Source organism: Delphinapterus leucas, chromosome 12, assembly GCF_059928025.1.
Source record: "Delphinapterus leucas isolate spDelLeu-1000000601 "Yukka" chromosome 12, BTC_Dleu_Yukka2, whole genome shotgun sequence".
NCBI classification, from domain to species: Eukaryota; Metazoa; Chordata; class Mammalia; order Artiodactyla; family Monodontidae; genus Delphinapterus; species Delphinapterus leucas.
Genome location: NC_143140.1, coordinates 79727574 through 79743081, shown reverse-complemented (window position 1 = coordinate 79743081; position 15508 = coordinate 79727574). Strand labels below are relative to the sequence as shown.

Here is a 15508-nt window from a genome sequence, read left to right as displayed (position 1 = left end):
GGTGTTTTGCAGATGTGATTCAAGTCCTTCATCAGTTAACTTTCAGTAAGGGAGACTAAATCTGGGTGAGCCTGGTTCAATCCGTTGAAAGGTTTTAAGAGCAGAGCTGAGGATTCCCTGATGAAGAAGAAATCCTGCCTGTGGACAACAGCTGCAGCTCACGCCCAAGGGTTCCAGCCTGCAGCTCCTGGTAACATGCCCTACGGATGTCAGACTTTCCCAGCTGGCCCCCATGACTGCAGAAGCCAATCCGTGAAATACATTTCTGTTTTCTTTCTTTTGGGGGGGGGCGCTGAGGTGCACAGTATGCGGGATCTCAGTTCCCCGACCAGGGATCAAACCAACGCCCCTTGCAGTGGAAGTGCGGAGTCTTAACCACTGTACCACCAAGGAAGTCCACACATTTCTTAATATATATCTCCAATCGGTTCTACTTCTTCGGTGGAACCCAGACTAATGCACCAGATGATTTTAATATGTTGCTCAGGCTGAGAACCGGGGAGTTATCCCGTAGTGGTTAAGCCAAAGAGCATCAGAACAAAACAATCCAAGGTCAAATCTCATCTCTTCTGCCTACACCTCTGTGAATTCAGGTCCCTCAGCTGTAAAATGGGGATCACAGTGTCTCCTGCAGGGGCACATTGTGAAGGCCAAATGCTCTCATGTATGTTGAGTTCCGTGAACATCTGGATTGCATCCTGGCCCCGGCTCTTAAAATGTCAGGCTATTCTGAGCCATGAGCAACGAAATACCATTCAAACAAAAATGAGCCTGGTTTACATCTCATTGCTTGACGTGTAAAGTTTAGGACTTTGTTTCAGAGTCACCGAAATACCTCCTTCCTCCATCCTGCTCCTGTGGCAGGCAGGAGGGCTCCTGCACACACCCAGACACCCAGCCCCACTGGGAGCAGTGAACACAAGCCGTCATCCCTCTTTGCTAATTAAAGGAGTAAACAGACGGGAGCCAAGAGCCTCTCAGTGCTTATTAAAATGGATTGTGAATTCCACCAGTCTCCATCATCATTCTCCAATGGCATTTTGTTTTTTAAACATCACTTTTTTTTTTTGCGGTACGCGGGCCTCTCACTGTTGTGGCCTCTCCCATTGCGGAGCACAGGCTCCGCACGCGCAGGCTCAGCGGCCATGGCTCACGGGCTCCGCGGCCTGTGGGATCTTCCCGGACTGGGGCACGAACCCGCGTCCCCTACATCGGCAGGCGGACTCTCAACCACTGTGCCACCAGGGAAGCCCTCACTTTTATTTTTATTTATTTTTTAATACTTACTTTTTAATTTGGTTGCACCGGGTCTTAGCTGTGGCAGACCGGCTCCTTAGCTGTGGCGTGGGAACTCAGTTGCGGCATGCGTGTGGGATCTAGTTCCCTGACCAGGCATCGAACCGGGCCCTCTGCTTTCGAAGGGCAGAGTCTTAACCACTGTGCCACCAGGGAAGGGGAGGGAAGCCCTCTCCGCTGGCGTTTTAACAGGTGGTTTACAGCACTCAAGGTCTGGCTGGTATCTTGGAGGGTCGCGGAGGCCCAGCTCTCCCTCACGCCGCCGCATTTCCTTTCCCTGCCCCTCTGGCTGTGCTGAGCGAGCGCGTAACTGCTCCTCCCACCTCCCGCCCTCCGCCGGGTCGGCTTCGGCCTTCAATCTGGCACATCAGTGCCCTCCGGTGGCCAAACGCAGCAGCAACTACTCACTCCGCAAGGGCTTGTTTGCTGAAGCTCACGTGCTCCTGCGAAGCCTTTGATAGGTAGAGAGGATGTGCCTCTTTAGCGATGTACTCTGTCCCTGGCCATCTGAGTATGACCTCAGCTCGTGCCTCTCTGGGTCTGTTTCCTCACCTATAAACTGAAATAAAGGTAGATCATCTCCAGCTTTAACATTTAGGATTCGAAGCCTTGAGATTCAGGGACAGTCATTCATTTAACAAATATCAATGTTATGTGTCAAATGTAGAGGTTCAGAATCGTCAGAGAGCCACCTGTGCATTCCTGGACTTGTAGAAGGAGGACACAGCTAATGAGCAATAAACGTAACGAAGAAATAAACTACATAGTGTGTTAGAAGGTGAAAATGAAGCAGGTGTGAGGGTCAGAACTGGTGGCAAAGGTAAAAGCTAAGGGACGGTGCAGTTTTAGGTGACAGACTCACAACAGTGCTCTGAAAGGTCACCTTCTGAACACAGACCCGTGGGAGAAGGATGGGAGGCTGTTAGTCCTGTAGATTTTCCGGGGAAGGGCGTTCCAGGTTGAGGAAAACCCGTACACAGGCTTGAGGTGAGAGCCTGACTGACCTGTGTGAGAACCAATAAGAAAGCCTGTCTGGCTGAATTAGCGACACGGAGGGTGTAATGGGGGGCGGGGGACACCACATAGGAAATGGGAGACGATTGCATAGAACCTGGCAGGCCACTGCAGAGAATTTAACCTTGACTCTGAAAGAAATGGAAAGGCATGGAAGGGTTGGAGCAGAGGAGTGACATAACCTGCCCTATGTTTTTACAGGGTCTGCTCAGGCTGCCGTAATAAAATACAATAGACTGGGTGGCTTAAACAACAGAAATTAATTTTCTCACAGTTCTGGAGGCTGGAAAGTCCAAGACCAAGTGCTGGCAGGATTGAGCTTCTGGTGAGAACCCTCTTCTTAGTGTGTGGTGGCAGCCTTCTCACTGTGTTCCCACAGGTGGACACAGAGGATGCCCTGGAGACCCTTCCTCTTCTTATAAAGGACACGAATCCTGTGGTGGGTGGGGCTCTGCCCTCATGACCTCATCTAAACCTAGTCACCTCCCAAAGGCCTCATCTCTTCATGCCATCCCACTGGGGGGCCGGCTTCAACGTTTGAATCGGCGAGGGACACAAACATTCATAGCAGAGTCAGTCAGCCTGCTGCGTGGGCTGAACGGCAAGGATGGAAGCTAGGAGGCAGGTGGCTCCGGGACAATCCAGGTAAGAGGAGGTGGTGGCCATGATAGGAATGCAGGTGTTGAGAAGGGGTCAGCTTCCGGAGAGGTGTCGAAAGTAAAGACAAGAGGATTTCCTGACAGATTGAATGTGGACTGCGAGAGAAAAAAGAAGAATTTTGAGCTAAGTGACCAGCAGATGCCATTAACTGAAATGGGAAATGGAGGTGAAGATCAGACATTCCGTCTGTGAGGGGTTGAACTTAACATTATCTATTTGAAAATAGAATTGAAAGTGCAAAGTTCAGGGACTTCAGGGGAGTATCCTTGCTGGAGTCGTTATCATACTACAGGGAGCATGGTTTTAGGGTCAGACAGGCTGGCGTTCAAATGTCAGTCCTGTTACTTACCGGCTGTGTCACCCTGGAAAACTGTCTTACCTTCTTTGAACTTTGTTATTCAGGTCATATTTATTTATTCTGCACCCCCATGTGTCAGGCACTGTTCTGGATGTGGGAACATAGGAGTAAACAAAAAGTCCCTGATCTCATGAAGTTTGTGCTCTGGTAAGACAAGGATGATAATAAATGACCACTTGGAGTTGATTGAATGAATACAATAGGTACATTGCCTTCAGCACTCATTATAGTGCTCTGTCCGGTAATTAGCTGATTTTACCGCCCTCTCCTTGCTTTCTACCCATTGGAGGAGAATTAGTGTCAGAGGCTCGGATGGACCCGTGAGGGACCAGAGGATGTCTTGAGTGGCAGCCTTCCAGATCTACAGAAACCATAGAACTGACTCCCTAAGAATAGACTGTGGAATATTCTTATAGAAATTAGAGAACGATGCTGCCTCCACAGCTGAATTCGGCCTCTGCCTGTTCTTCTTTGGCTTTTTATTCTGGATCCCAGATTCTGACTACACCACAAGGACACAAGATGAGGTTGTGCCAGAAGAGGCATATTCAGCCTCACAAGCAAATAGCTGGGAAGGTATTTTAACACGTGGTTTGCTCTTGTCTCTTGTTGTAAAAGGTATCCTATCAGTTGAAAGCATTACATTTCGGGAACTCCCCGGTGATCCAGTGTTTAGGACTCTGTGCTTTCACTGCCAAGGGCCCAGGTTCAATCCCTAGTCCAGGAACTAAGATCCCACAAGCCCCACAGCCAAAAAAAGAAGAAAAAAAAAAGGCATTACGTTTCTTAAACGATCGATGTTTGGGATTACGTCTTTGGGATTACGTCTTCTACTCTAAGCAGGCACTTCAAGGTGAAACAGAGAGATCACCGTGGGACAGAAGAGGCCCTGGGATGGATGTCTGAGGTTCCTGAACATTCATTCAAAGGGTGGGGAGAGGGACACGGAGAGGCAGCTGCTGCAGGGGCAGATGGGGTGGGTAGGAGTGGGGAAGGGGAAGCTCGGCAAGGGCAGCGAGAGGACGCTGCAGAGAAGACCAGGAGGATTTGGAAATCAGGGCGTGGCTTCCAACGGTGGCCTCGGGTGTATCCAGAGAGCAGTGGGCTGGGGAATCTATGAAGGATAGCGAAGAAGAGACAATGAGAACAGGAAAAAATTTCAAGATTATTTGTCTGTGAAAATCAAGAGAGGGGTGGGGGGCAGGGGGATTATCTAGGTAAGGGAAATGTGGAGTTGAGAGAGAATGTTTTAAATGAGGAATGATGAACACTGATCTGGTTGACGGAATTTTCTTCACAGGTAAAAGCAACAAATAGTTCTGGCAAGAAAAGGGATTTGCTCTAAGAATCCCATGTAGCCCACCGCAAAGGTCTTCAATTTGGGATTCTTTCCCAAGGCTCCATTGCCTGGGATAGCTTTAATAAGGGAATCTGTTTCCAAGTTAATAGAGTCCTAAAGTTGATCTGCCTGAGGATACCTCCTGCTGGCATTCCTTTTCCATCTCTTTCATAAATGCCCTTCTCCCACTTCACACACACACACAAAGCAAAATGTTGTAGAGATGTCTGGGGCTCCCAGCAATTAGTCAAACTTGAAATAACTGGGGTTGCAACATCTTCTATAAACCGGGGGGCCATAAGGCACCTGCCCACCTCTGCCATCCAACAGACAGACCTTTCCAATCACACTTTAAGTTTTATATTTTATCATTATTTATCAAAAACTGGGAAATATGTGTATATTGATAATTGATTAATAATAATCATGGTATAACTAAACCCAGGGTTTTCATTTTTTTTTTTTTACAAATAGAGCCTAATGATCAAAAGAAATGAAAAAAAAATTGAACTTAAATTCACAAACATTTTTATTACAGGGAAATATGGTAAGATGATCAAAAAGACACTCACAGATACAAAATATATTGCATTAGGATAAAAATGTGTGGAGAAAGTAGAATGGTTATAGGCTTTGAAGGAGAGTAAAATTTTTTGTTTGCTCTTTCAGTGGACAATGGTAGTATCAAACTGCTGTGGTATTTATTTTCCATTGGATATATTTTTTTAAGTAATGTTGCAGTTGTATTCTAAAATGCAAATATTTACAAAAAGCTAGAAATGTACAGTCTCGCAATTATTTAAACTTATGACTGGGAACCTTGGGAGGGCAACTTTAAAATGTGCGAGGGAGTCCTTACTTTGGGGATATTATTTTAGGGGTACGTGAGTAAAGATGTTTGATGGCAGTTGGCAAAGGAATCCAAGGAAAGGCAGAACAAACTTTGGAAAGCCCGGGAAGGCACAGGCAGGCACCTCAGTTCCTGGGCTTCCCGGGCTCTGTGGGCACCACCATCAGCACAGTTCAGCTGCAGCCCCTCTCGTGTATCTGACTTGCAGCTCCAGAGCCCAAGTCTGGGCAAAAGGAGACTGAATGGAGTTGTGCTCACTGCTCGGAGGGTGCCGGGGACACTGCAGGGAAAGTTGCACCAGGATCCCTTGAAATGTAGGGGATGCTAGTTCTTGCATAGGAAATGCAGAATGTGCTTATCCAAAAAGGGGCAATCTGGGCCAGCCTGGAAAAGACAGCGACAGTCTATTGCAAACATGTTCAAGGGCAAGATCCAGAGGAATGAGGGAATATATGATGACTGGGGGGGGGGGGGTCCCAGGACAGGATCCTGAGCACAGGTAGGACTAGACAGATGGAGGGACACTCCTTTTGTCATGGCTGGAACGAGGAGGAAAGACTAGGGGAGGTTGCAGGGGAGTTTTGCAAGTGAGCTGAAAGGAGGTCCAGAGAGATGGCCCAATGGATGGTCTCCAATTTTTCTATTAAGTAGGGGAAGCCATGGTCTACTCCCGATGACAGCCAAGTGGATCAGGAGTTTGGGGACACAGAAGATATTTTCTCATGTTTTTCAAGATTTTTGTTCGTTTTTGTTTTTTAACAGAGTCTAACATTCTTAGCACACGGATGCACAGTTAGAATCCACGTAACTACCTCCTCCATTTGGGCTCCAACTGCCCCCCCCAACACAACTCCAGACTGAGTCAGTTTCCCCTCTGGCTCCCCCAGCTCTTTGTACACATCTCTTATGGCTCCGACCATATTTATCACTGGAGTGTTGAGGATGAACGGGGATGGTAGTAAATTGCAATCAGATTAGTCATAACTCCTTTGGCTCCCACACACGTACCCTGGGGTCCTTCCATACTGGGCTCAAACCTGGTTTGACTAGAACTTTCATGTATTTTGCTTAAGTTTTAGAGAGGTGACGGCTAAACTCCCTTTTCAGTGTTCTTCTCTGGCAGTGTAGGAGGAGCGCTGTATGAGAAATTAGAATGCTTCCAAGTAACGCTGCCCGTGGTCCCGACGGACAAGTGGTCCAGACCTACACCTGAGTGAGCATCCATCCTCTCCTGTCTCTCACTCCCTCACACACACCCCTAAGAGTATTGTGTACATACTTTTCTCTGAGTGGGTCCTCAGAGCTGAGTAAAGTCATCATTCTAAGGCCCCCAAATAAGTTGTGGTTAAATGACAACCACCTTTCCCTTTTCTCCTTTCCCTAATCAAACTTACGTTCTTTATAGCTTCTAAGTGAATTCAACATAAATATCCAAACATGAAAACAAGTTAGAACAAATACCAAGAATCCAGTCAAGGCTTCTTAGGAGTCATAAGAAAAAAGTATCTTCTGTGAATTGAACTATAGAATCTTAAGAGTCAACTTGAGATAAATAAGATTTGAGGTTTATGGTCAGTTCTTTAAAATGCAGTGCTTCAGAGGAATCCCCGACTTTAAGAATATATGAAAGGGGGAGTGGGGAATAAAACAATGATTTGTAAATAAAACTACCACGGTAGAGCTTCCTATATTGAAATCCACCAGTGGATTTAAACTATTCTATCGAAATTTTAAATACTCGTAACTTTAACACAGCGGTTCCACGTGCTAAGTGAAGAAGTGTGGGGAAATGCTGTCATTCCTATATGGAAAAATGCATATGCAGTTATCTTTGTCAATAAACACAGCATTTCTGAAAAGATATGGAAACACTGGTTATAATACTTACCTGTAGTGTGAGAAGTAGGTGGCTGAGAGAAAAGGAAAGGGTCACTTTTTGGTCTGTCTCAAGTGCACATTTTACTTACTCAAAATGTTGTATTACACACTCCCTCCTAATTAAAAATGTGTTTTTATATCAACTGTGGCAAACTAACATTGAAAAATGATTTATGTCAAGTTAGTTGATTTCTAGAATATCCCAATCTAGATGTTTTTCTCTCTCAATGGAAGACCTGGATTGTTTCCATTTAACTACACATGATATTGGGCAAGTCTGCGTGGACTGAAACTCTTCATTTGAAAACAACGGGTTTAGACCAGAGGTGGCTTCCAAAAATCTCTTTCTGGGCTAAGATGCTGCAATTATGTGACTTGATTATGCAATATTCGAAAAAACCCTGAAATAAATTGGCAAAGAGAATCTGAGTGACTATGACAGTGAGTTTTTGTGGTGTGGCAGAAGTAATTGTGCACAACTACTATTTTTACAATATATTTCATTCTTAAACCACACTTCATAAATTCCCTTTCATTTCTACCCTATGTGCCTTTATAATACCCAGGGAACAACAAAAGAGGCGTATTCAACTGAAGAAATTTATTTACTTTTTTTTTCTAGGTACATAGATGACATAATTATAGACAAGTTTTGATACATAGGAAAACCCTTCTGTCCACCTTTTTGCTAAATGAATCATCACAATAATTTTTACAGTTTTTAAAACAATACACAGCTTTCTTGGGCTGAAGCAATCGCAAGAACATATTGGTACTGGTATATTACAGGTACTTACAATGTTTAAGAACAGCAATGGAGAAAAATAAGTTATTTAAATATTGATTTCATATACAGAAAGTGCAATGTTGTTAGTTGTTATATAATTTGCTCGACAGTTTCTTGTTTATCAATTTAAAATCGAGATAACTTGGACTCAGACTATTATATTTTGTTTTCTGAAAACAGTACACACATGCAGCATTGACTTGGTGAATTGACTCCTTTTGCTGCAATTATGAAAGCAAACTTTGCTCTGTGAGGAACTGATTTTCAATCGACTAGTTATGTCCAATTTCACCTATACCTGGAAAGAGAAAAGGCCTCTGACTAAGGCAAGGCCAGGAAGATCTACTTCTTGCTTATCTGGGAATGTAAGTAGTGGTTGGGACTGGCTGCACTTCCTTGTAGACAGCTTCAAAGGAAAAAAATGACACACAACGGATGTGTAGCTACCTGAGCCAAAGTGCCTCTCCAGGTTTCTTTTGTGCTTTCCAAAGGTGATGATTTTCACCCTTCCTCAACGTTCTGCACCAAGTGCAGTGGATTAAAACTGGATATTGCTGAAGCCGACCACCTGCCTTCTGGTATCCACAGGAGGCCCCAAACCACCTCGGTCAAACATCACACACACACGTTCAGGCTTTTCTAAGATCAAATTAAAAGTTTAAAGCAAAAGAAGACCAAACAAATACTAAAAGTAAAAAAACAAAAACAAAAAAAATTTTTTTTAAAAGCAAAATAAAGTAAAAATAACCTCAGATCCCACAGACTAGGAAGCCCTTCCCACTGAAAATGATTCATGGTCCCTGAATTTCACTTCTATGCAAAGGCAATGATTTCCAAAGAAGAATGAAAAAGATACGGTTTGGCATTCTCAAAAACTCATATTCAGAAAGCTCCCTTTTCTGGCACCACTTTTACATTAAGTGAAAATCTTACCGTGAAAATGAACTAACACTTTCCCCTTCTCCTTTGTTACCTATTACCTGACTTTATGCGTGGTCTTTTAGCCCAGCTTAAGCTATGAGCAGGCTCTCTCGGACGTCATGCTGAGGTACTGAAAACGCAGGGCGAGGAGCCCGTTTTACAGTGCCCACCTCACCACACACCTGAAATTCCTTCCAGTGACATAGGAGAGCCCTGCAGCCTTGTTACCTTCTAAATGGAATGTCACAGCCCACAGGAATGTCTTACCCCAGATGACAAAAATGGGCTGTTTTGAAGAGTTCAACAGAAATTTGGCAGCTTTTTCCACAACTTCTTACATGGCATCTTCTTATAGAAGGTGACTATTATTGAAGAAATATATATTATTCTTTCAAATGCATACCAAAAGCATGAAAAAAAATATGTCACCTGAGAATGTCCTTTTCCTCAGAAACATGGATCCAGATACATAAGGCAAATGGTAAAATGGTTTTGTAATTAATGAAATCACCTTTTTCCCCCCCCTCCCCTGAGGGATATCATTTGTTTTAATGAGTAGATGAAATATTACAGAACTTTTAAATCAAGGCTCCAAACATTTCTATTGTAAATGATCACACCCAGTGCTTAAAATAGGGTTCATGATAAGAATGTAAAGGAAAATCACTTTGTAAGCAATTGCAAACAATAATTTCTGTTTGCTAGAGAATCAGCCACTAGACTAAAAGAGAATGCTGAAATCAGTCGGAAGACAACTGAAAATATGCAACTACTTAATACATGGCCAATGTAGTTTGGCTCCAAAATGAACCTTTATTATATTTAAGTGAATTATCTAAATAAGAAAAGATGGAAAATAGTATTTTAATTATAAAACCAAAAAAAAACTTTTAAAATATCTTATAAACTACTTCCCTTTTAAAAAACAACCTCCTTAAATGTTCAACTTACAATGACCTTTTGCAAAGGTGATCTGTTAGCTAATGACTGAATTTTGGAATGGACACGGTCAAGATTCCAAGTCAATACTGCAGCACGACGACCAACGTGGTAACAACACTAAACTGATTAAAATGAAAGATCGTAACCTCAAACACACACATAAACTCTCACACGTGATATCTTTGTGAATTTAAGAGCGCCTTTTACCAGGTTTGTAGTTAGTTTAAAAACTGAAAGTCAACATGAAATTTGGCCTGATAAACACCCCTATAAAATAAGCCATGTTAGAGTGAGACAATTAGAAAAGCCCATATCTGCTGGAAACATCCCAGATACGTTAGATGGCAGTCTAAGGTGAAGATCTGGAACTATGGTTACATGGTAGTGAACACTAAGTTAGATAACTGCTTAAAAGCTTACATTAAGGCAAATAAAAGCTGATTGCTAGAAAGCAATTATTAAAATGTCTCTTGTTTATCTAAAGGAGAATAGGGCTTTTTTTTTTCCTAGTGCAGCCAGATTTTCTTATTTTTGAACAAATGAGCCTGGTCAATAGTGTACAATCACTCCCGAGTCTGTTACTTTGGCCTGGCTAAAGCCCATCTGGGCCTCGGGAACCCTGCAGGGTGACAGACAGAAGGGCTAGAAGCACGCTTAGAAACAGGGCAGGCTGCCCCTCCCTCTGCCCCCTGCCCTCACCCAGTGCACCAAGACAGGCTGCAGGCAGAGCATTTGTGGCAAGTTGGCATCTTTGTTCTATTGTGTCCTGAAAACAAAAATAAGTGCTTGTCTTTTCTTTGGGGGTCAAAGAGAACCACACCAATTTCCTGGAGGGGGCTTTTCTGGAGAAGAGAGTCCCGTGCCAAGATTCCGAGTTCTGCTGGCCACACACTGGGCCTTTCTTCTGGGTCTGGTCTGCATGTCCAGCCAAGGAGGAATTGCATCAGCATCATAAACACAGTGAACGGGTGGCTCTTGTCCAGGGAGGTCCATTTCGGGCCTGACTACATGGCCTCGGGGCCTGGTGGCAGTTTGAAGAGTCTGGCTGCAGACACGAGCTTACTTATGTGTCTCTCCTCTGTGATGCCAGCCTCCTGAAGGCAAGTGTGGGACAGAGAAGGCACTTGGCCCAGCGTGCTGAAGCCCGCTTCAGTGAGGGCACTGGCGTACATGGGTAGACCGATGGAAACCAGCCAATCCGACACGGATGAAACGCATCCGGGAGATAGGGGCTTCCTACAGATTTCTGTGAGTCCACCGCTTGGGATCTGGGTAACCAAAGAAAGCAATTTATCAAGATTCAGCAGGTGCCACTGGAGAGCTCTTTCTTCTATGCCTAAAAGGAACCCTATGAAATATTATGTTTATTACTACACTGTCAGAAAGGGATAATGCTATGAGATGTCCAAGAACACGACTAGCATCAAGAATTCTTTCCTGGGCTTCCCTGGTGGCGCAGTGGTTGAGAATCTGCCTGCCAATGCAGGGGACACGGGTCCGAGCCCTGGTCTGGGAGGATCCCACATGCCGCGGAGCAACTGGGCCCGTGCGCCACAACTGCCGAGCCTGTGCTCCGCAACAACAGAGGCCGCGCGACAGTGAGAGGCCCGCGCACCGCGATGAAGAATGGCCCCCGCTTGCCGCAACTAGAGAAAGCCCTCGCACAGAAACGAAAGACCCGACACAGCCATAAATAAATAAATAGATAGACAGATAGATAGATAAATAAATAATTTCCTGACTTCTCAAAGGTGAGACAAATCTTCAAGGAAGTGTTGGAGGTTCCAGAAGGTACTTGGAATTAGACCTAACCCCAATTATGTGTGTACGTCTCCAAACTGTAATCATTTATATTTCTGGCTATTTTGTCTCATGGTGGCCACACTCTTCAGCTAATGATCCTTACGGTGCTTGAAGAAGCGAACCTAAGTGATAGTGTGAAAAGTAAGATACTCAGTGGGTAAGGTTCTTATAAAGTAGATTTCCTTCTGTATTTTGGATCTACATTAACATCCAGAAAATTAAGCATTTAACCAATATAGTCATAAAGAATTAAAAATACAATAATAAACGTTGGCTAGGGCAGGGAAATGGACATCTATACTTGAATCCTGAGAAGGCCAAATGCTACACCTCTCAGAAAGGCAATTTACCACCAAACGTGCAAACCCTTAAGATTTCGTGCAGTCTTGTTGAAGCAAATCCTCTTGAAGGAATATATCCTCAGAAATTAACCCCAAAAGTCTACAAAAAATTATTAACCAGGAGGTTCTTCACTCAATTGTTTAAAATAAACAGCTGGAAAAAATCTAAATGTTTCAGCAATGTGGAACTGGCTGAACTAGGACATAACTACTAGAGCACTTTGAAAAACTGATAATATAAAAGAAATTTTAGTAACAAAGAAAGAGGTTCACCACCTGATAACTGAAAACAATAAGGTCTGCAAACTGTTAATGTACTATTATATATGTGCAGAGAAATGACTAGATGGACTTTTTCACAGTGCTGGGGTTATGGATAATTTTCATCTTTTTCTCTCTAAAGGTATTTTTAAACCTTTGTAGGCTGAATAGGTCTTACTCTCTCCCAGGTGTCTCCCTTCGATAGCTATAATGAACCCTGGGCTACTTAGCGGCTGCCAGCATGCTCACCATTAAGCTCTAGAACTGAATGGACTTCAAAAAGCTGGGTGAGGGGAGCCCCGAAGCGTGGGCTGCTTACCGCCATGCGGTGCTGCTTCCGAAGCAGCTTCACGCGGATCTGGTCCATGTTGGTGGCAACGTCCCTCTCGGGCTGATCTAAGTCTTCCGCATATCTCTGTACCAGGGCCTCAGGAATCCCACAGCGGCCGTGCTGCGAGGGAACAGAAATCTCTTATTGAGGGTTGCAAGGATCTTTTTCCTCCTCCAAGGACGGCAAACAAGGTAGGATAAGACATTTAGCTACTAGAAAACAGGACTAAAAGTTTTAATTTGAAGTGAATATATTTTATTTAGTGTCAGGATGGATGTTTTAGAGACAGTACTTTTACGTCTTTATCTTTTAAGTAGTTATAAGCTCTAGAAAAATGTTTTGAAATATGGTTAAAACAGGACACAATCATTCTCTAGTTTGGGGTCCAACGCCCTCACCTCACTCTTATCTGATCATTTTGCAAGATGTTATTGAAGACAGTCTTCTAAACTGCAGGGAAGAAGGGCAAATTTGTGCCCTACGGAGAGTCTACTGTTGGTTCCTCAACTACAGAGTAGAGTTATACCGCTGTATCACTAGACCAGCATTTACTGTACAGTAGAATTCTCACAACTTTCCATTCAAAGGGGTTCATTCACTAAGTATCAGAAGGCAGAGGAGTATTTTATCGTAAGGCACTCTTGGTCATGAGAAGTTTATAACAAAGACTCCTGGGAATGCATTATAACAATTCATGCATTCCTAGGAGTAACATACAGCTACATCTATTATCGTGTATTTGTATTCAAAGTCATTTTGGTATTGGCAGATCTACTCTTTTTTATTTTTCTTCAAATGAGAAATGAGTTTTCATTATAGGTCTCAATGTTTTTAGGACAATGAGGTATCTTTTCCCCTGTTACCCATACAGATAATTATACAGTCCAATTATTACATCTGAATAGGGCTCTACAATTTTCAAAGTAGGTTCAGGTTTATTTTATTTGCTCCTATTAATACCTCTAAGAGGTAGTTATGCAGGTCATTATTAATTCCATTTTACGCACAGGGAACTGAAATGGGGATTTGTTAAAGTCTAAAAACAAAGATGTTGAAGAAGACATGGAAACTGGAACTCACGTCTATCCTTTCCGGAACTGGGTCTAGTACTGACTGATAGCTCTCCCTGCGAAGGATAGCTGCCCCAAATTAAATACAAACAAGTGAAAGAAGAGAAGAGAAAAGAAGAGAAGGGAAAAGAGAAGAAACCCCTGAGGTCGTGTCTGCATTTAATCTGGGCACTGTGCTACCGGTTCATTTGAACACCAAGCGCGGGGCGGCAGGAGCCCCCGCCGTGGGCCACCCGTACGGTCACTGTCCATCGGTCCTCGCTGCCAGCTGGCCTTTGGGGGCTGGGAGGTGGCGGGCAGTGCCGTTCCTCTCGCCTGGCCCCCGCCCGACTTAGAAGAGCCTGTGCAGTGGGGTCAGGGCCTCGGATACCTTATCGGAATAGGGCTCCTCGGTGAGATCGATGCCTTCGGCCCGCAGCTTCTTCTCGGTGAGCATCTCCAGGTCCACCCCGCGGGTGCAGGAGACCTTCCTGGCCAGGGCAGGGCCAAGCCGCACGCCGTGCTCTTGGAGGCTGGCACTCTCAGGCAGCTCTGACAGCCAGGGTGGAGGCCTGGCGCTCGGCGGGCTGCCTGGCTCCGGCCCTGGGGGAGGCCTGGCCACTGGCGGCAGGGGACAGTCGCTGGGGCCGCCGGGGCTGCCCTTTTTAAGGGGCAGACTGGGTACATCGGCGCCAGGGGCGCCGGGGGGGCCAGGAGGGACAGGAGGCAACCCGTTGGCGAGGCGCTCCCTGCTCTTCTTGGCGGGGACGGGGGGAGGCTGGGCGGGAGGTCTGGCCTGAGATCTGGCCTCGGGGCCCCTCTGCTCAGCATCCACACCTTCTTTGGTGCCTGGGGGGTGATGTGTCCCTTCGAAATCGAGTCCTTTCCTGTGACCCTCAAGAGGCGTCCTTGTTAAACCGTGTTTAACGGCGGGCAGTTGGGCGTCATAGGTTTTGGGTAAACACGGAGGAGGGGACGTGCCACGTGAAAAGGCAGCCATCGGGCCATCCAGTTTCTTAGTAGTCGTTTTCTGAGGTTCAGAAAATCTCTTGCTTTGGGTCAGTAGCAGTGCATTGTCAACAGCAGAATCTAGTTTGGGGCTTTGAACCTTTGTGATGGAGGGCGCTGTCTTTTGTGGCACTTTGGGTACAATCTGAGGGGAAGGTTCTGTCACCTCACCAGGCACATCTCTTTCAGGCTCTCCTTGAAGGTCATCCAAGGAGTGGGATCGGGGCCAAGTCTCCACGGCCTGGGGGCCCTCCAGGGTCTCACAGCTCCGGCAGATGGAAACGGGGAGGCTCCTTCGGTTTTTATTCAAGTCAGTCACACACGGGGGATCACAGTGCTTGGAGGTGTGAGGGGTGAGACCACTGCCCAGCCTCCCCTCCCCTCCCGGCTTCAGCGCGTCTACTGGCTTCGTTAGAGGCAAGGTTGGGTAATTGCCCAGCTGATTCCTGTTGAAAGACTTCACGCTGGACTCAGCTGAAGATTTGGCAGAGGGGCTGGTTTTCCGAGACTTGCCTACGAGACAAGGAAATATTTTACAATCACATTTTAAAAAGCGAATCAATCAAACTGATGTAAAAGGTGTGCTAACGTAATTGAAATCTCCAACTCCTACATCCCACTGTTGAATCACACTAAGGACATAAAATCACCACTGGTGATGTAGAGTTAT

General features: G+C 45.1%; 1 protein-coding gene across 24 annotated transcripts in view; it reads right to left on the bottom strand.

The window, feature by feature from the left end:
* Positions 1–7976: 7976 nt before the first annotated feature.
* The window catches only part of SASH1 (SAM and SH3 domain containing 1), a 324315-nt gene continuing 316783 nt past the window's right edge, over positions 7977–15508 (bottom strand). For 23 of the 24 annotated variants that reach the window (XM_089922116.1, XM_089922107.1, XM_089922109.1 and 20 more), the window contains 3 exons: positions 14222–15351; positions 12770–12901; positions 7977–11313 (listed from right to left, as the gene is read on the bottom strand). In XM_089922116.1, coding sequence (XP_089778242.1) covers positions 11050–11313; positions 12770–12901; positions 14222–15351 — 1526 coding nt within the window. In that variant the 3' untranslated portion in view covers positions 7977–11049. The other variant, XM_089922125.1, reaches the window with a different exon arrangement.